Here is a 21131-nt window from a genome sequence, read left to right on the forward strand (position 1 = left end):
TCGGCCTCACGGGTCCTCTCTGTATTTACTGATTCTGCCTCTCCTGCTGGCCCCTCCTGCTCTATGGGCCTCACTGCCCCGCTGTTCCCTTGGGACTCCTCTGACCTGTCCTCCTCCTGGTTTTCTCCCGGGAATCGTCGCCGTATCTGGTCGCAGTGGCGGCGCCAGCATTGCCCCCCATCCGTTAGCACCTCGTACGACACGGGGCCAGTGACCCTGGTGATTGTGGCGGGTACCCATGCAGGGCCTGCCCCAAAATTCTTTGCGTACACTGGGTCCTGGGCCTCGAAGGTCCGGGGGTTCCTGCCTTCCCCCACCACTACCTCATCCTGAGCTCTATCGGGGTGAAGGCGGTCCAATCTGATTGCAAGGCGCCGACCCATTAGTAGTTCAGCGGGGCTCCGGCCAGTCGTTGAGCTGGGGGTGCTGTGCTGTGCTAGAAGGAATGTGGCAAGGCGGTACTCCCAGTCCCCTTGCGTCATGCGGCGAAGGGTGTCCTTGGTGGTCCGCACCATGCGTTCTGCTTGGCCATTGGTGGCAGGGTGGAACGGCGCCGAACGGATGTGGCGGATGGCGTTCTGCGCTGTGAAGGTTTGGAATTCTCCTGACGTAAATGCAGTCCCGTTGTCTGAGACGAGAGTGTCAGGGAGCCCGTGGGTTGCAAACAGCCTGCGTAGTACCCGGATGGCTGCGGACGTGGAAGTGGACGGTACCAGTGCGACTTCCAGCCATTTGGTGTAGGAGTCCACCACTATGAAGAATGTTTTCCCCTGAAAGGGGCCAGCGAAATCCACATGCAGGCGTGACCATGGTGCTCGGGCGGACTCCCAGGACTGGACTGGGGCCCTTGGGGGATCTGGGCGGGATTCTTGGCAGGCCTGGCAGTGTTTGACCCAGGCCTCTATCTCTCCATCGATCCCCGGCCACCACACATAACTCCTGGCAAGGGCCTTCATTCTTACTACCCCTGGATGTGTCTCGTGTAGGGCTGTGAGGACCCTTTTGCAGAGGGGCTGGGGAACAACGACTCTGCTTCCCCATAACAGGCACCCCTTGTGGGCCGACAGTTCATGTTTGCGGGTTGTGTAGCCGGCGAATTCTGGCCCGGGGCTGCTGCTGGGCCATCCCCTCCACACCCAGTCCAGGACCCGGGAGATGACCCTATCTTTCTTGGAATGGTGTGCAACTTCTTGTGCCTGAATGGGGCGGTCGGGAAGCAGCTCCAGGCTCATAACCTCTTGTGCAGGTGCTGGGTCAGGGCCTGTTTCCGGTAGTGGTAGCCTGCTGAGGGCGTCCGCATGGCCCATCGCCTTCCCAGGTCGGTGAATCAGTGCATACTGGTAGCTGGCAAGGAAAATTGACCACCTGAGGACGCGAGGAGACAGCACTTGGGGGGTCTGCTTTTCGGGGGCAAACAAGCCAAGCAACGGCTTGTGGTCAGTCACCACGGTGAAGGGCCGCCCGTACAAGAAATCATGGAATTTTTTTACTCCCTTTACGATTGCCAGACCCTCCTTGTCGATTTGCGAGTAGTTCCGCTCGGTTGTGTTGAGTGTCTGGGAAAAGTACGCCACCGGTACCTCTCTTCCATCCGGGAGTTGGTGCCCCAGGACAGCTCCAATGCCATAGGGTGAGGCGTCGCATGCTAGCACCACCGGCAGCCTCTCGTCGAAGTGTGCCAAGACCGAGTTTGAGACAAGCAAGTCCTTGACTGCCTGGAATGCGGCCTCCTGGCGCTGGCCCCACACCCAAGGGGCCCGCTTGTCCAGGAGTCTGTGTAGGGGCTCCGCTACCGCCGCCTTGTGGGGAAGGAAGGAATGGTAAAAGTTCAATAGTCCCAAGAAGGCCTGAAGTTCAGTCTTGCTCTTGGGCGCTGGGGCATCACAAATGGCCCGTACCTTGTCCCCAGTCGGGTGGACCCCTTCTGCGTCCACCATAAATCCCAGAAAGTCCACCTGAGGCACTCCTAGTAGACATTTTTCCCGCTTCACCTTGAGACCCGCCGTCTGGAAACGGTGCAGAACGGTGCGGAGGCGGTCCTCAAACTCCTCTGGTGTGGGGCCGGCAATCAACACATCATCGAAGAAGGGGGTGACGCCAGGAATCCCTTTAAGGAGAGAGTCCATTATATTCTGGAATATGCCTGGTGCCACGCTGACACCGAATTGCAGCCGCTTTACCCTGAACGCTCCTCTGTGCGTCACAATCGTCTGTGCCTCTGCTGTGGCCTCATCTACTGGCAGCTGTTGATATGCTTGGGCCAAGTCCAGCTTGCCAAAAATTTTCGACCCAGCCAGGGTGGCAAGGACATGGCTGACCACTGGCACTGGGTATGCGTGGGCCGTGAGGGCCTTGTTTATGGTACATTTGTAGTCTGCGCAGATGCGGACCGAACCATTAGGCTTGACGGGTGTGACGATTGGGGTTTCCCAGGGAGCATTAGGCACCGGCTCCAGCACTCCTTGCTCTACGAGTCGGTCCAATTCCTCATCTATACGGGGTTTCAAGGCGAACGGGACCCGGCGGGCCTTGAGCCTGACCGGTCGTACTGCGGGGTCAAGCTGTAGCGCAATGGGGGGGCCCGTATACTGTCCCAATTTCCCATCGAAAACCCCTGGAAATTCCTTGCATATGGCGTCCACGTCCACTTGTAAGCTAGTGTGGTTCACCCCGGTGACAGCTAGCCCCAGTGGTCCAAACCATGCCAATCCCAGTAAGCTAATGTAGGGGCCCTTGACCACAAGCAAGTCCAGTTGCCGCGTCCGCCCTCGGTATTGCACCCTGAAGGTCCCCACCCCCATTGTGGGGACCTTACGTTTCTGGAAGTCCCGGAGGGTGAATGGGGCCGGCCTGAGTTTGGGACCCCCAGTGGGACACAGTTTCCTTAAGGTCCTTGCCGAGATTATGGATAGAGTTGAACCCGTGTCAAGCTCCATGCGGCATGGGGCCCCCTCTATCTGTACCTCTACATAAATTTTCTCTACGTTGGGGTGGGGCAACTGGTATACCTGGAAGTCCGTGAGCTCCGTCGAGTTGCCTTGGTGCGTTGGGCCCCGGGACCTGGGGCTCTTGGATTGGTCATCTGATGCCTGGTGTCGGGTGGGCCGAGCCCGACACACCCGGGCGATGTGTCCCGATTTTCTGCACTGCCTGCACTCTGCGTTGCGGAAACGGCAGGTCCTCCTCTCGTGACTCTCCCCGCAGCTTGCGCAGTTCCCTCCTTCTCGTCGAGGCAGCTGTGGTCTGTGCGCTGCTTGAGTGCGCTGCTGTACTCGGTGCACCTCCTCCCTGTCGGATCCTGAGTCGTCGGTGAGGTCTTCATGGTGGACCCTCGGTTGGGATGGCAGGCTCGGCCGTGCCTCTTGGGTCGACCTCTCGGCAGCTTCTGTTGCCAGGGCCTCCTCCAGAGCGACCTGGAACGTTAGGTCCTTCTTAGCGTAGAGGCGTCGTTGCAGCTTCTCATCCTTCAGGCCACCGACGAGGCGGTCACGAAGCATGTTCTCCAGCTCTGAGAAGTTGCAGAACCGGGCGGCTTGGCGGAGAGAGGTCACAAACCCAGTTATGGTTTCCCCAGGGGCTTGCCGCTTTGCGTAGAAGGCATTTCGACGAGCCACCACTGAGGGCTGCGGCGAAAAGTGCCCCTTCAGCTGTTCCATTATTGTTTTGTATGGAACAGTAGCGACGTCTTCAGGCGCAAGGAGAGCCCGGGCGATTTCAAACGTCTCCTCTCCGCAGACGCTGAAGAATATCGCCCTCTTCTTGGCGTCTTCTTCGTCGGTGACCCCTTTGGCTTCTAGGAGGAAGGTGAAACGGGAGGCGTACGCTTCCCAGTCTCCAGATGCTGGGTTGAATGGCGAGAAGCTGCTGTTGGCTGCCATTCTGAGTTCCTTGTGCCCCGGAGCTGAAGCCTGGATACACGGTGCGAGGCAGCGGTGCGGCAGTTGGCGGTGCTGCGGTGCTGTGTGTGGCAGTCAGCTCAGCGGGATCCCATCCTCGTCGCCAGTGAAATATACTCAGAGTCGCAAAGTGATTTCATGCTCTTTATTCAGCTCATAGTGGTGAGGAGGAATGAATGAATGTCCCCTCACAGTATCTGCTTTATATACATTATTTACACAATGGGCTGCACATGATTGGCTAATTCTGGAATTCTACTGTAAGCCAATCAGGTTGTGGATTCACTTCTATCTGGAGCAGGATTGGGTGGTTCCTGCCAACCAATCATACTGCTGCATTGTTCTAGGACCAATCAGACTGCTGCATTCTGAATCCTATTGTTCTAGGACCAATCAGACTGCTGCCTTTTGGATCCTATTGTTCTAGGACCAATCAGACTGCTACAGTTTGGATCCTATTCAACTCAGTACATAACACCTTCCCACTATAAAGCGGTACCTATTTATCTGCTTGCCCTTAGGGGTGCTTTTGAACTGCTAGGTGGGCAGGAGCTGGGACCGAACGACGGGAGCTCACCCCGCCGCGGGGATTCGAACCGCCGACCATACGATTGGCAAGTCCTAGGCACTGAGGTTTTACCCACAGCGCCACCCGTGTCCCCTCCCAGCTTCATAGATGGATCTTTACCACGAGTGTCTGTTTGTCAGAGTTTTAGTTTTGTTTTAAATGTATTAGTTGTTGTTTTTAAGTGCTTTTTATCACCCTGTGCGTAAATCACCTTGAGATGGTTTAGAAGCCTAGTAACACGTCAATGGTAATGATGATGATGATGATGATGATGATAATGTATGGCTAAGGCAGTATCGCTTTCTGCTAGTAGTTTTAAGGTTATTGTTTCTACTTGTAGTGCTAGCTACAGGCACTTCCAGGCTTTTGCTATTTTTAGGTGGGCATTAACCACAGCCTGGAAAATCCCGGTTGCACAATTAAAGTTGCTTTGGAGCTCTTGCATAACAAACCACCTTGTAGTTTGCAAATATCACACCTGAATATCACACCAGGGCAGAAGCTTAATAAACAAGCTGTCTGGAAAGGACACATTTTTGCTTCGAAAGATTTTAGGAAACAAGTTTGCATTTGAAAACATTGTAGCCACTTTGTGATGGATTTCCTGAAAAAGCACGAGTACTGTATAGTGGTACCTCAGGTTACATACGCTTCAGGTTACATACACTTCAGGTTACAGACTCCGCTCACCCAGAAATGGTGCTTCAGGTTAAGAACTTTGCTTCAGGATGAAGAACAGAAATCGTGCTCCGGCAGCACGGCAGCAGCGGGAGGCCCCATTAGCTAAAGTGGTGCTTCAGGTTAAGAACAGTTTCAGGTTAAGAACAGACCTCCAGAATGAATTAAGTACTTAACCCGAGGTACCACTGTATACACCTCTCTCCAATAAAATAAAGTCAGTTGAATTTCTGTGTCCAAAGCACGTGGCCTTCCCCTTTTGAGAACTGAAAGTAAAACTGCAGCTCAACCAACGGGAAGGTGTCCCACCCGCCTTCCTAAAGTGCTCGATGCTCCTTCGACAGGAAGTGAGGCCAACTTCTGGGAAACGGGAAGCTGAGAGTTCAGCAGTTGGAGCAAACTCTTGATCGCACGGCAAGAAGAAAGGGGGGATCCGGAGACCACCGATAAACAGGTAAGCAGGAGCTGGGCGGAGGAGGGCAAGGAATCCTTCTCCCCTGCAAGGGCTGAAATGGGCACTCGGGGCTATATTTAGAGGATTGGGAGACCTCACACAATACACCAAGTAAAAGAAAGAAAGTTTTACCACCAGCCCTCTCCCCCCGCCCCTCTTCTTCCCCAACCTTATGCTGTATATAACATTAATGTCTCACACTGTGTGTAACTGATCAGTAGAAAAGACTCTACGAACTGAAAATAGAGACAATGCACGTACCTTTGTAAGCCAAGAAAATCTTTAATAAAAATTGCTTAAAATAAAACAAAATAGGGGATGGGAAGGAGAGATTGGTGGACCAGGTGCTGGTCTTTCTGAATTCATACTAAGTGCATTTGTTTTATTTTATTTGTTCCTTGCATTTATATACCACCTTTTCTTCCAGTGTGGTGCACATGGTTCTCCTCCTCCCCATTTTATCCTTGCAACAACCCTGTGAGGTAGCTTAGGCTGGGGGGCAGTGATAGGCCCAAAGTCAACTAGTGAGCTTCATGGCTGAGTGTGTGTCTGTGTGCAATTAAAGCGGAGAACAGCTGAGTGTGTGCAAATCTGTAACTGCTTTCTGCTTTTCGCTTCTCCCCAGTGCTCTGGCCGCAGCTGAATTTCACTCTGACCATGGATGGCATCTGGCCTCAGGCTGCAAAAGGGAATTTAAAGTAAAGCCAGTCCACGGATGAGGCTAGCTGAAGCATCTGCCTCCTAAGAGGCAGCGTCCTGCCCACCACATTGCTTCAGCCCCCTTGCGGAACTCGCTTCTCTCTCTCACCGAGTTTGGCGAGAGAGGGAGGGAATGTTCCAGCTTGTGGTATAAATGGGGAGGGGGAGGGGGTGACACATTCCCATTTTGCGTCAGGTGGTGAAAGGGGATGGGCCACCCATGATCTAACAGCTGTGGGGTGGAGGCCTCCCCATCCCCTCTGGGCATGCTGGATCTCTGCTTTGTACAAATGCAGGGGCACATATTGGGGACTGCAGTTAATCCCCATGAGATTCCATCAGGTGGAATTCAAAGAGGGATACAGTGGTACCTCGGGTTAAGAACTTAATTCGTTCTGGAGGTCCATTCTTAACCTGAAACTGTTCTTAACCTGAGGTACTGTTTCTGGGTTAGTGGAGTCTGTAACCTGAAGCGTCTGTAACCTGAAGCGTATGTAACCTGAGGTACCACTGTAGTCTGTTGTGAGCTTTCAGGCATGTGAGGGCCAACTTAGGAGGGTAATGGCGATGCTCAGTGCAGATCTGTGCCACTTTTCCATGCCGCTGACTGAAATATTTTGCAGACGAGGCCGTGGCACCAAGCTTACGTTTAACTTTAAAAAACAAAACAAAAAACACCTTACCGGATTTCTTCCTGGAAAGGGTAGGTCTGGATCAAATTGCGGGGAAGATGCCAGTGTGGTTGCATCTATTTCCACAAACCACCACGTGTACATTTTTTGTCCTCTTTTTATTAATTGTTATGGTAATGTACATAGGTACCCTAGAACAGTGCTCAGCTTCAAAATGCAGAAGAGAATTCCCCAGAGCATGTTCCACCCCTTTAAAAAATATTATTTGGATGATGATGATATATTTATTTATACCCTGCCTTTTTCCATGATGGGAGTCAAGGTGGCTTACAGATAAAAACATAGTAATATCAATCATTTAAAAACAATTAAATATTGATAGAGTTAAAACTATATACACATATAAAATCTGTTTAAAATATCACCAAAGAAACAGCAAGGCACCAGCCCTCTATCTAAAATCAGTCAATTCCTAAAGGAATTGGAAAAAAAAAATCTTCCCCTGCCGGTGGATGGACAGCAAGGAGGGAGCCAGTCCAGCTTTTCTGGAGTCTGGGAGTAGCCACTGATAAGGCCCTATCCCATGTCCCCACTAAGCATCCCTGTGAGGGTGGCAGGACTGAGAGAATAGCCCTCCCTGAAGATCTCAGGGCCCGGGCAGGTTTGTATGAGTAAATGCCTTTCAGATAACATGTACAGAGCATGTGTTGAGTACAATTATCTAACAACGAAGTAAAGTGGAAATAGTGCAGGAGCAGAGAAAGCTCCGCAAGGCACACCCCTCCTTTGGCAATCTTCACAGAACTCTAGCCCAATGGTTGCCATCAATTTGATTTGAATTAATTTTATAATGAAATGATTTTAGAATGTTGTATTATTGTTGTTAGCCGCCCTGAGCCCTGCTTCGGCTGGGGATGGCGGGATATAAATAAAATTTATTATTATTATTATTATTATTATTATTATTATTATTTACATTTAAATTTGAAACCAGTTCAACTTCCCGCTAAAGAATTCTGGTAACTTGCTGTTTTGTGAAGATGCAAGGGATTTTCTGACAAGGCTTGGGCAGCAACCATTTTCATAGTTGCTGTTTGGAATCCATCATGTGGCTGGCCCTACCATCAGGCAGGGTAAGTTGCCTGCTTCAGGCAGCAGAACTTGGGTGTCATGAATGGGCAGCAAGTTGTCGAGCCATGTAATTTAATTTATCAGGGTTGTACTTTTAGGTCCAGGAATAGAGAGAGGTGTGGTTGCCACTTCGGCCAGCAAAATACCTTGGGCTGGCCTCAGGTCTCAAGCTGGTTTAAGGCCACATTCACTCTGTACATTTAAAGTGCTATCTTGTTGGCATCCATCTATCTTAAGAGACAATGGAGTTCACTTCCAGGAGTGACGCACCCTTAACAAACTACAGTACCCAGAATTCTTTGGGGGAAGCCAAGTCTGTTTAAAGTGGTATCATTGCACTTTATATAATGCAGACACTTTCAACAAGCAAGTCTCCACTGGATGGTGGTGATCACGAGCTGTCTTGTGTTGCCCAGCAAATCCCGAGGGAAGCACCTGTGTTCTGCTTTGCTCCACCTGTGTTCTGCTTTGCTCACCATGTCCTTCCTTTCCCGCAGTTATGGATACCATCCAGGCCATTCTGAAAGTTTCGGTCACCATCTTTAACCAATGTGAGAAAATGACGGATTGCAATAAGCACAGAGAGCGCCTTGTTGAGCGCATTAAGACCTTCCGGCGGCAGGTCGAGCGCTTGCACCAGGTCTGCACCAGCTTCTCCGATGACCTGGTATTGATGCTGAAACAGACGCTGAAAGTCCTGAAAGAGGCCCAGACGAAGCTTTGCGAGTACGGTGACATGCCCCAGTTGCAGCGGTTCTTGAAGGCTAGCAGAATGCTGAAGGACTTTGAAAGAATGAACATAGACATCAGTAATGTCGGTCATGACCTAATGAGGCAACTAGAGATCGAGAAGCTATTAGATGACCGTCAAGACCTCTTGAAATTTGAGAAGCCTCTTGTGACCCAGGAAGGCAGACAGGATCTTGTGGAGGACTGTGTATCTTTGAAGGAGATGAACAAAGGTGCTCCTGATCCTCTGCCTTTGAGAACAGTGGGGAAGGGAACAAACAGACCAGCATTGGCGGCGGGGGGGGGGGGACGGGGGACAGGGGGACAGCAATGGTGGCAGCCACCAGCCAGGGGCTTGTCCTTAGGGAGGGATATTTGAGTGGCGGCATGATTTAAGTCACTAGTCTTCAACCTTTTTAGACTCAGGACCTGCTTCTCCCCTAAGAATTATGGGAAGTGTTGTTTGTTAAAGATGCAGAGAGTTCTTGGGAGCCCCCTCCCCCCAGTTCCCTCACAGTTACAGTTCAGAGTGGTTTAACAATCAATCCTTCTTCCCACTGAACTTGGGAAATTGTAGTTTGTAGTTTTGTGAGGGGAACAAAGGCCTCCTAACATCTCTCAGCACCCTTAACAAACCACAGCTCCTGGGATTCTTTGGGGGAAGCCACAACTAAAATGCATGGTGAATGTGGCCTAATTCAGGCGTCAAAAGTCGCCTAGGTGCCCCACTGGCTTCCGGGTGTTTCAGTGTATACAGTAGATCTCTCCCCCCCCTTGGGAGAACCACAACCTTATGCTGTGCTCTGTGGCCACCCTGTACCCCAAGAACAAGGAAATACATTTGGCTCATTATCACTTCATTGCTGTGCTCTGAAGGAGTGTTGCGTTGTTGGGGCCTTGCTAGGAACTCAAAAGACTCAGAGCACAAATTAAGATGGCAGGTAGCTGAATTCTCACCAACACTGGACCTTGTTAACACACTCAGCCACCTTGTAACCCAGTGGCGTAGCGTGGGTTCTCAGCACCCGGGGCAAGGCAAGTAATTTGCGCCCCCTAACCCGGGGCAAGGCAAGTAATTTGCGCCCCCTAACCCGTGGATTTTAGCACTCGAGTCTCTTCCGCACCCCCTCCAGATGTTGCGCCAGGTGCAGCAGGCCCCCCTGCACCCCCCACGCTACGCCACTGCTCCCACCACAAGTCTTCAGGACAGCCATCCGAAGGCTGGCGCGGGGAGAAGGTCTCTCCGCCCCACCGCCAGGCTTCGGAGCAGCCTTCCGAAGGCTGGCGTGGGGAGAAGGTCTCTCCGCCCCACCGCCAGGCTTCGGAGCAGCCTTCCGAAGGCTGGTGCGGGGAGAAGGTCTCTCCGCCCCACCGCCAGGCTTCGGAGGAGCCTTCCGAAGGCTGGCGGTGGGGCGGAGAAACCTCCTCCCGCCGCCAGGCTTCGGAGCAGCCTTCCGAAGGCTGGCGGTGGGGCGGAGAGCCCTCCTCCCGCCCCCAGCCTTCGGAGCAGCCTTCCGAAGGCTGGCGCGGGGAGAAGGTCTCTCCGCCTCACCGCCAGGCTTCGGAGCAGCCTTCCGAAGGCTGGCGCGGGGAGGAGGTCTCTCCGCCTCACCGCCAGGCTTCGGAGCAGCCTTCCGAAGGCTGGCGCGGGGAGAAGGTCTCTCCGCCTCACCGCCAGGCTTCGGAGCAGCCTTCCGAAGGCTGGCGCGGGGAGGAGGTCTCTCCGCCCCACCGCCAGCCTTCGGAGGAGGTCCGAGGACAGTGGGGTTCCTGCTTCCTCCAGGAGGGCCGGCCAAACGCGCCCCCCCCAAATGTTGCGCCCGGTGCGGCCGGCACCCCTGGCACCCCCCACGCTACGCCACTGTTGTAACCTTTTTTTTTTTAATGATTAAAAAGGCCGGAAAGTGGCAGAAGATCTAAGGCTCACTGCAAAAGATTCTGGGTTTGAGCCCCTTCTAGTGCTGCTGTTTCTGTGCTTTTCCATTGAAACCTTTTGGAACCAGAAGTACCTGGCAAGATATAGAGATAACTCACATACCTTGTTTTCCCCGACATCTTCCAAGCTCCCAAGAAGCAGCTTTTGAAGTGAGTGTCTTAAAATCATTCCCAAGCTAATCTCTCAGTTATGGGGGCCAAATGTACTTGCCTTAATTAGAGAGCAGGAGGCCCAGACACATGTCCGAGCCAATTTCAGAGCAAAGCGTGCAACCAGATCAGGCAAGCTTCTCAAAGCCACAACTGTCCTTTTTTGCTACACCACTTCAGCTTCAAAGCTTATTATTCTGGCTCGTTAACCAACATTAGAAATGAACAAGCATTCGAAGGCCCACCACCTGATCCTTTATAGATGGGAGGGCATTCCACAGGGTGGGTGCGACTGCTGAGAAGGCCTTCTGCCTGTTTCCCTGTGCCCTCACTTCTTGCAATGAGGGAACCACCAGAAGGCCCCTCAGAACTGGATCTCAGTGTCCGGGTTGAACGATGGCGGTGGAGGTACACAATGAAGGTTTTGGTACTGGTCTTGCTGCACTCCAAGGAGCCTGGCTTAAATACAGTTCAAAGGGGAGGGGTAGATGACACACAGCTGGCTCAAACATCTCCCCTCCAGAGGAGGCTGACAGCAGCAAAAGGTGAATGTTGGGGAAGACAGTGATGGCAAGTCTCTCTTCCCCAGCCCTCCTGGAAGTACCAGCTGCCGGTGCAGGTCTTATTGCACTTCCAGTTTCTTTTCTTCTGAAATACTGAAACTTGAATATTGCCAGCTCACCATGTGGGGATCTCCAAGTGACTGTGGGCCTCTCTCCCAATTCTGATCTGTTTCCATGGGCTTCTTTCTTACCCCCTTCCATTCCCTCCAGGCCAGAATGCTGCTGCTTCCATGGAAATCACTGAAATACCCAAAAGCCAGATCACCAATGTGACCACCCTGGCGGAGTGTGAGAGCTACACCCTGTGCAGTGGAGAGTACAATTATTGCTCTGTGGCCATCAAAGTCTTCAAGAACCCTTTGAATGAGAACAAACCACAGTGAGTGCCTCTCTTTGGTCCTCTTCCTGAGTGATGGGTACAAGTGGCCACCTCTATATTGCAAAGCTAACCTAACCACCCTCACAGAGGGAACTGATGGAGAGACTTTCGGCTCCATCACAGAGACTGATCTTTCTGTTGCTTCCCCCAGGGATGTGAGGAGCATCTTTTGGACTGAAATCAAGACTATGAAGAAGTTTGAGTCTCCCCACATTGTCCGTCTGTATGGGATGTGCATAGATGAGAGTGGTAAGACCTTTGCTCTTTGTGTGTATATGTGTGTTTGGGGGGGGAGGTAAGAATTCATCCTTCCACAGTAGTTAATGCATGTCTGTATTTAACTTTCTTTATGTGGTTTTTACTGTATGGTTTTATGTATTTTTTTGTGGTAAACTGCTTTGATATTTTTCATGAAATAGCAGTTTCTAAAATATATTTTATAAATAAATGAAACAGAAGAAAGAATACACAGCCAGATATTGAACCAAGAAACGTCCATTGTATTCATACATGCTTTTGGTGCAGTGCTGTGCCTCACCCTCAACTTCACAGGAGCGAAGTTTTATTTCAAATAGCACCAGGTCTTTCACTTAGCCTCTCCTGACCAGGAATATGTGCTCTCCACTCTGTTTTCATAAATGTGTCAAGGAGCTGAAAACTGTCTGGTAGCAGAGCACAAAAGACAAAGACAGCCACTGACTGAAATGGAGCAGCAATTCATCAATTGTCTTCTTTGCCCTAGGCTTCCCTCCTGAATACTCCATCATCACGGAATATTGTGAAAAGGGTACCCTGAGGCAAGTGCTGAAAAAGGAGCCTGACCTATCCTGGAACAGTCGCTTGGAAATGGCAAAGGATGCTGCCATCGGCCTGTACAGGTACACTGAGCCTGGCTAGAAGGGGGAAAGGGCTCTGCCGTTGTGTTTGCACAGCACCCTCCCACTCTCCCTCCAATAAGTGGCAGTGACTCTGCTGTCTGGAGGTCAGGTACACAGAGTGTTGGCTTTTTCCTCCACTTCTTGGCTCTTTTTGACTGCAGGTTGCATCAGACGGGGGACAAGCCTCAGGTGCATTACTGCATCAACAGCACCAGGTTCCTGGTTGACAAAAACTACTGTGTAAAGGTGAGAGCTGTGTAAAGGTGTCGTGGCTTCAAAGAAGGCTTAGAAAGGCATATCTGCCTTGCACACTTTCAGTGGCTTAAGGATCATTTTCACCCTCCAAGGAAGTCCGGAAACTGGAGACCTGCAGGGAGGGGCTGATTATTGGACAGGTCTGCCCAATATATTCCATAAAAGGTAAAGGGACCCCTGATCATTAGGTCCAGTCGTGACCAACTCTGGGGTTGCGGTGCTCATCTCGCTTTATTGGCTGAGGGAGCCGGTGTACAGCTTCTGGGTCATGTGGCCAGCATGACTAAGGCTCTTCTGGCGAACCAGAGCAGTGCACGGAAACGCCATTTACCTTCCCGCTGGAGCGGTACCTATTTATCTACTTGCACTTTGACGTGCTTTCGAACTGCTAGGTTGGCAGGAGCAGGGACAGAGCAATGGGAGCTCAAATACCCATACCCACCTTCAAATGTCTGCATCTCTAGCTGGGTGTGTGTGTGTGTGTGTGTGTGTGTGTGTGTGTGTTGCATTCCTGACCCTTGGCTACAGAGCTAGAGTCATAGAATTGGGAGGGTCCCCCAAAGGTCATCTACTCCAACCCACTACTGCTGTGGGTACCAGCCTCCCTGGTAAACAGCTATCCAGCCTTCTGAGGCACACTCTTCCTCAAAACAGCTCATCCTGTCAGGATGCTCTCTTCAATGTTTAGCCTTAACCTCATTTTCCTGATCACACAACATTCTCTCTGCTCTTCTCAGCTCTCTGGGTTTGAACTGAGTCAGACGGTCTCTTCCATCAGACGGAAGCCCAAGGAGAAACCCAAAAAAGAGGTCAGTGCTTCAGCCTACATCTGCCCCGAGGGCCTGCGGTCAGTGGAGCATCAATACAACCTGGCCAGCGAAATATACAGGTATTTTATCGCAAAGTACTGCCACACCCCATTTTTATTTATCAGGGGCATCTTCATTCCATTCTTTAGCCAAAGAAGCTGCTTTACAAAATCCCATAGTAAGGCAACCCCTGCCTGCAGGCTTATACTCTAAAATACATAACACAAAAGGAAAAAGGGATGGGGTGGGATGAGGAAAGCAAGCAAGCTCAGGCACCTGTTGGGGTGGAAACAGCTTGAAGGATGGACTGACTGCTGCTAAGTGAGGGAAGGTCAAAGGCAGCTGGCCGGTCTGTGGAGGTACTTAGGATCCCCAGAGGACCACAACTTATGGACAACTCATGGGCTGGGTGGGCAGAACCAGCCCATGTCTCCTGCATGTGTTAATTAAATGAGATGCATGTCATGGCATCATAAAGTTTCTAATTACTTCTGCACAGGGCTGGCATCAAGGGCTGGTGTTGTTGGGCACCTGCCAAGGTCCGAGTTCCTGCAGGGGCACCACTGCCACCTCCTGGTCCTGCTTCTCTTCCCCTTGCTGTCGCTGCCAGTTCACCTGCCCTCTCTGAGCAGCTGGAAAGAGGGTGGAGGTGGGACAGAATCCTAGAGAGCCTAAAATATTATTTCATTTAGGTGGGGACAAGTAATTAAAAGAGGGAAGAAGAATGGGGGAAGTGTATGGAGTGGAGTGTAAGGAAGTATATCAAAGTTCTGATTTTCCCTGTGATGCTTCTTCTCAAATGTGAAATTCCTTTTAAAAAACCCAACTCATCTTTTTGGCACACCCTAAGCATGTGCTTAGTTTGCCTGTTGGGTAATCCAGCACTGGAAGCGGGGCTACCTCTAATGGCTTCTTGCCTGCTCTCCGCCCCCAGCAAAACAGCAACCACCACCATGCGGCTGGCCTGCCTCCTACTCTTATTTGCTGCGTGCCTCCTGTGGAGGGGAGGGGACGTGCCGTGCACAACGATGCCTCAGAACCATCACTGGGGAGATGGGAAAGTCAAACTGGGGAGCTACCAACCAGTTTGGTAGATGCTGCTTTCTACCAAATTTCAGAACAGCCAGCGGGGTTGACATTTTGTCCACTGTTTCCCCTGGAAAAAGGCCTTCACCATGTCCCTTGGTTGTTCCCATCATCATCATCATCATTTTTAATTTGTATACAGTCTTTCTATCTTACTATACTCAAGGCGGTTTACAAGCTGAAGAAACAAAAAATGTACATCTTATAACAATCTAATGCAGGCTTCCTCAACCTCGGCCCTCCTGATGTTTTTGGCCTACAACTCCCATGATCCCTAGCTAGCAGGACCAGTGGTCATGGATGCTGGGAATTGTAGTCTCAAAACATCTGGAGGGCTGAGGTTGAGGAAGCCTAATCTAATGCAGTACAAAAATGTGATAATAAAACAAAACTTTAAAATAAGCAACCTTCATCACAAAAGTAATACAGTGGTACCTCAGGATGCGAACGGGATCCGTTCCGGAGCCCTGTTCGCATCCCGAATGGAACGCAAGATGCGACGGCGCATCTGCGTGTGCGCGGGTCATGTTTCACTGCTTCTGCGCATGTGCGTGATGTCATTTTGAGTGTCTGCGCATGCGCAAGTGGCGAAACCTGGAAGTAACACACTCCGTTACTTCAGGGTTGCTGTGGAGCGCAACTCGAATGCGCTCAACCCGAAGCACATTCAACTCGAGGTATGACTGTACTCAACAATCATTAGAATAGTATAAAATAATAATACCAACATATAAAAGTTAAACAGAAATCCACTCAACAGTTACAATAAATAATTTCTAAACTATAATCAGTAAAACAATGGCAAGCCACAGTACATAAAATAATACAATACAAATAGAGAAGCAGAGACTAGAGGGTGGAGCAAGGCAGGTGGAAGGAGGCCTTGCCTGACGAAGTCTCTCCCCTCAGTTCTTCCTCCAGGACCGGCTCCCTTATGAGGACTCCTAGGGCCGGAGGGCTGGGCAAGGCAGGTGGAAGGATCTTCCTGTCCACCTGGAAATGGATAGGCCTCCATGCAGGACTGGCCTGCTCAGGAGGCGAGGTGAGGCAGTGGCCTCAGGGCAGCCGGCTCCGGACGGCTGGGAGGGGCTGCAGAATCTTCTCCACCGCCCACCCATAGGTGTGAGCAATGCTGGGTGTGCATTGGAGGAGGAGCAGATGGCATGGTGCACATGGCATCTTCTGTTTCCACTTTCGCAGCAAAGCGTCCTGGCCAGCCCTGCCTCCCTGAAGAGCGGCTGAGCTGGTAAACTTTGCTACCTTCCAGCTGTGGAGGTTCTGTGACATCGCATTCCCTAGGCATGGCTGAAAGCAGGCAGAGAGCCCACCTGCCATCTGCTGGCCATAGCCTTGGGGGTATAGGTCAAGCATATCATTGCATTCACACCACAGACGTGTTCGCTTCGTTTCAGCTTTGGGATTGTCCTGTGGGAGATCGCAACTTGCAAGATCCCATTTGAAGGTGAGGCATGGATGGGGGCAGGGTTGGGCTCATTCTTTTGGGAAGGGATCAGCAGGTTGGCTCTGCAGACTTAGGAGCGCAACTGAGACTACAATCCGAAGCTGCTAGGGGAGGGGGGCTGTTTTTCAGAAGCCGTCCGAGATTCCTTGCACTTCCCTTTACATGAAAATATTACAGACTGGCAAAGTGTAATTCCTGGTGAAATAGATGTAACTGCTCAGCTTCAATCTGGCAAAGCTCCAGGCTCCTCCTCTATCCTACCTGGTCAGTTAAAATCTATCCTAAAGTGCTGAGCACCTATTACCGTACTTTCAGTTCTTGGATTAAAGCTATAATAATCCCTGTTTAAAAAGCTCAAAGAAAAAGTAGATAGACTTAGCAGGATTAATTTTAGCAGCCTCCTTTCAGTTATAGAGAAGTAATGTGCTGGGTTTTTAATCCAAACTTTTCTGACTTGGGTTGAAGACAGCCATCTCCCAGGGGAGAAACAGATTCATCTCAGAGCAGGTCAGTGTATTATTTGTTGCAGTGTATTAGCCCACATTGCAGAGAGAGATACATACCTCATACCACATTGCAGAGAGAGATACATACCTCATTTCCTGGCAGTAGGTTTTTCTCTTACTTCCATTGATTTTAAGTCAGCTTTGGACTTGGTTCCAAAGGAACTGTTATGATCCAAATTCAGTAAAACCCTCTGTGGTGAGCTGAGCCTAGGGATAGATGAATATGTCAGTTCCTGCTTCTCTCACTATCTATTTCCACCTCCCCACCCCCAAAGTTCAGTTCACATTTCTGCATCACTGTGCTTTTTTCTTTCTTTTAAAAGTCCTCATGAAAATCCTCCCCCAATACATTTTCACTAATAAATGAATTTTATACACTTTCACACATTTCCTCCACTTTCCTCTCCTTCCTTGGAGGTTTTAAAGCAGAGGTTAGCTTTAGCTGAGATTCCTACATTGCTAGGGCTTGGAGTAGATGACCCTTGAGGTACCTTCCAACTCTACAATTCCATGATTTTTTTGTACACAGCATTCGGTTGTAGAACTGCATCAAAAAATTCAGAGAGGTGTTAATTTCAAAGAATGGTTATGTCAGTTTTAGTCTGCGTAGACTCTTTGAGATGAATGGACATGACTAACAGGTTTATTAATGTCAATAGGTCTACTTTGAGTAAAACGCAATTGGCTCCAGCCCTAAAATCCTAAGCAAACTGAATTTCTCCCACATCCCTAACTGAGCCATGTGTCCATCCTGCTACTATCTTGAGGAAGTAGGACTCCAAACTTTTGCATGTACATAGTCAGAATGCCCCTTTTATGTTGGTGGAGGAGGCACTGTGGTGGCACTGTGCTTGCTGGAATGGGTGGGACGACGTGGCACCAAGAGAGCTGGGAAGCCACTGGCGCCAACCTGGCGTCTCCTTGCTTCACCCCATCCTCATGCAGATTAACACAGTGCTGTTGCTGCTGGGAGGACACCGCTGCTTCCAGCCACACATTCCAAGAGTCACCACTAGAGCACAGGTCTCTGTGTGGTTCTGTATCATTTCCTGACCTGCTTTCCCACTGCAACTCTCTTCCCCAGCTGCTTGTCGTCTTATGAAATCCCAGACAAGGGAAGATAACACATCTAGATCCCAGTGGGTGTGTGGAAAGGATTGGAGCAGAACGGGCTGGCAGGGAACTGCTTATGTACTTACCCCGTCACTTCTCCTTTGAAACTTGAATGCCCTCCCGCAGCAGATTTCATAACAGTTTTGGTCCCTGCCTTTGCAATCAGTGTTCATTGGGGCTTAAGAGCAAGGAGTAGGGTTGTATATCTCTCTGTGTGTCCACATGGAGCCCCAGGCCCAGATTCCTATCCCTGGCTGGATCTACACAGATATAAAAAATGCTATGGGAGAAAAATGCACTCTCTCTATATAGAGCTCCCAATGGAATTTGCCATTGACTTTGGATTGCAGCTCTACAGCCCCATCTGGTGTCACATTTTTATAGCGCACTTATAACATTATAATTGTAGCTGTGTAGCTGAGTCTCCTGTGATTATTAACTCAGGTTGCACTGCAAAGGAGATCCGTGATAAGGTTTGCAATCAGGAGCAAGAACCTCTGGGAGACGACTGCCCCCCACGTCTGCGGGACGTCATCAACAAATGCCGGGATTTCGACCCTTCCCAGCGGCCAACTGCTGAAGGTACCAGTGACCTGGCCTGTAGCAGGTCTTGGGGACCAGAGCTGTGGGCATGGCAGCTAAAGGGATCCAAATCATCATACCCTATTCTTCCTCCACAAGCAAAGCAAAACTGGCACAGGTAGCCTCTCCCTGCCCCCCCCTTGCTTGGCCTCACTATTTGGAATGTTCCATTCTTTTCTTTAAAAAAAAGGTAACTCGCAACTTATGCACATTTAACTTATACACATTTAATTCAGCTTTAAGCACATGGCAAACAAACAAACAAACAAACAAACAAACAGGGAGGGGGGGAAGTTCAGAAAAAAAGAATTTGGCAATTTACTTGCCATTGAATCCAGTGTGTTTTGACTATACACAATTTTTGCCTTATGTGCTATCCCCGAAATGTAACCCCCATGAAAGATGAGAGTTGTCTATACTATCAAACAAGCACCAGACAACAATAGCATACAGAAAAGGGAAACAAAAGCAAGCAACATGTCCCCACTCAGTAAAAAAGCAAACAAGCAGGCAAAACAACAGGACATACCTGTGTGCCCTGCAATGGTCTAAGACAAATGCAATATACATCTGAAAACTAACTGTGTTAACAAAAAATACTAGAGGCAATACACCAAGAATTAAGACACCAGGCCCCTCCAAAACAACACAACAATAAGCAACAATGGTGGTGGTAGTGTTCCTCTGGGTAAGAATTAATAAAGGAAATAAAAGGGTAACCAGTCCTCATGGAACTTGTCTCTATCAAGTTTCACCCCTCATGACTTTACAGTGTTGCTTTAACTTGCAGTTCTGCAAAAGTAATTGATAAGTAACTCATCCACAAAAATGCAATCTCCATTTGAGCAGCCACCCAAAGGTGAAGTGTTAACGATTAAAATATTACACTTTTATTAACTCCATTCTGAAAACCAGCTTGCCTTTGTTTTTGCAGTGATTGTGAACCAACTCATTGTTCGTGACCTTTTGAAGGAGTGAGAGCCTGACCACATGATGGGGCACTGGAATACAAGAACTTGTTCTCAGCACCATCTTGCAGGGCCACCCTGAGCATCAGCACAAAGCCAAGACCTTTTCTTTTTCAACCTGGAGTGCCTGTGCACATGGCCAATGGGCATGTGCCTACAGCCCTTGGTCAAATTGGCGCACTGTCATAACTTGTTAATTTGGGCCTGGTTCACACGCATTGCTGTTTAACTGTGGTTTGTTTACTGCTAGCAAACCACAGTCTCGATCCATGGTCTGCTATTATCTTATAAACCTTGGTTTGTCTTCACTATGGCTTAGTGTTACAGGTGAACCCAGAATCCTTCCTTAGCTATGATTTTTTAAACCACCCCACCCCAGATGCTCATCAGATTCAGCAGCAGTAAGTTTTATTATATGGTCACAGACCTGGAAAACTAATCCTTACAAAGGCATGAGGCAAGAGCTGCTGGAAAACAAAACAAACTATGGGAAAAGGACAGCTGGTGGTTCACTCAGGGCTTCTTGTGTACATGACTTTGCATTATACTATTTGCACATTATACAAATTGTGGCTTAGTGTTATATGTGAGCATAGCTTTAGTAAGCTTCAATGCACTGTTGCGTCTTACAAGCCAGCTCAAAGATTTCTTTTGGCGGAAATGGTTGCCCCACCCCAATGGAAATCAATGCATGTTTTTAGATCTATTAATTAGCACAATAAGAATTCCAGACCCAATGCTTCATTCTTCAAACTTAACTAAGGGTATTGTGAGGTGTTCTGTAATTCAATAAAATTATACTGAACCCATAGTAGGAATTTTTGTGTGTTCTTCTGACCACAATTTAAAGAAGGATGATATGGAGCCAGAAAGAGCATGTAAGAGGGCAATCAAAATAATGTCCTATGAGAAAAGACTAAAACGAGTTGGGGGCGGTTGACCTTGAGCTGGCCTCCCGTGCAAATTTTTCTGCTACTCCCCCCCCCCAACCTATTTTTGGCATAAGCGACAACAATAAAAATAAAATAGCTACAGTAGCAATGGAATGGATAGAGCCCAATGCTCTGATGGAGTTGCTGCAATGATGGGTGCCAATCTGAACTTTTTCTTTGGTTTATTTCTGGAGAGCATGGCATCAATGTAGTGGGCATAACTTGATATAAAAAACCCCATTATGAACTGTAGTGATTCTGGTACAATTCCTTACCTTAAACATGTCCTGGAATGTATGAGTAAGTACCCTGAAATCTTAACACTTAATCTAAAGACCGGCACACTAATCTATGCTACCAGCCAAGTTTGATTATCATCTTCTGTTGGAAAAAATGGGAGTTCTGCAGACAATGGAATGTTCTTCCAGAGGGAAAGTCATGATTCAAGAAGCATGCAAGATAATTGGTGAGCTATTTATCACTAAAGTCATGTCCTGTCAGCTTCAAACTTAGCAAGGTAAACAGAATAGCAAACAGAAATAAACAAAGGTACAAAATGGAATAAAGATGTTATAGCACACACTCATCTGGGAAGACCCCTCCCTTCTCCATATGGTAATATTGACCCAATATTTTGCAGGTTTTCAATTGTTGGGTTGCTCACATGCTTCAGCTGGACCCCATTTTTGCTTTAAAATCTCAAGGACCGGTTTCATGTCTCGCTGG

General features: G+C 49.4%; 1 protein-coding gene across 1 annotated transcript; it reads left to right on the forward strand.

The window, feature by feature from the left end:
- The first annotated feature begins 5286 nt into the window (after positions 1-5286).
- On the forward strand, positions 5287-20284 carry MLKL (mixed lineage kinase domain like pseudokinase). The gene is made up of 10 exons (XM_081017046.1): positions 5287-5596; positions 8556-9020; positions 11646-11814; positions 11966-12063; positions 12557-12692; positions 12854-12938; positions 13685-13836; positions 16255-16304; positions 18368-18505; positions 19440-20284. Exons 2-10 carry the CDS (start codon positions 8558-8560, stop codon positions 19481-19483), a joined length of 1335 nt encoding a protein of 444 aa, XP_080873172.1. The 5' UTR covers positions 5287-5596; positions 8556-8557; the 3' UTR covers positions 19484-20284.
- The last annotated feature ends 847 nt before the right edge of the window (positions 20285-21131 follow it).

This window comes from Podarcis pityusensis (genome assembly GCF_964106645.2).
Source record: "Podarcis pityusensis genome assembly, chromosome: 8".
Lineage (NCBI taxonomy): Eukaryota > Metazoa > Chordata > Lepidosauria > Squamata > Lacertidae > Podarcis > Podarcis pityusensis.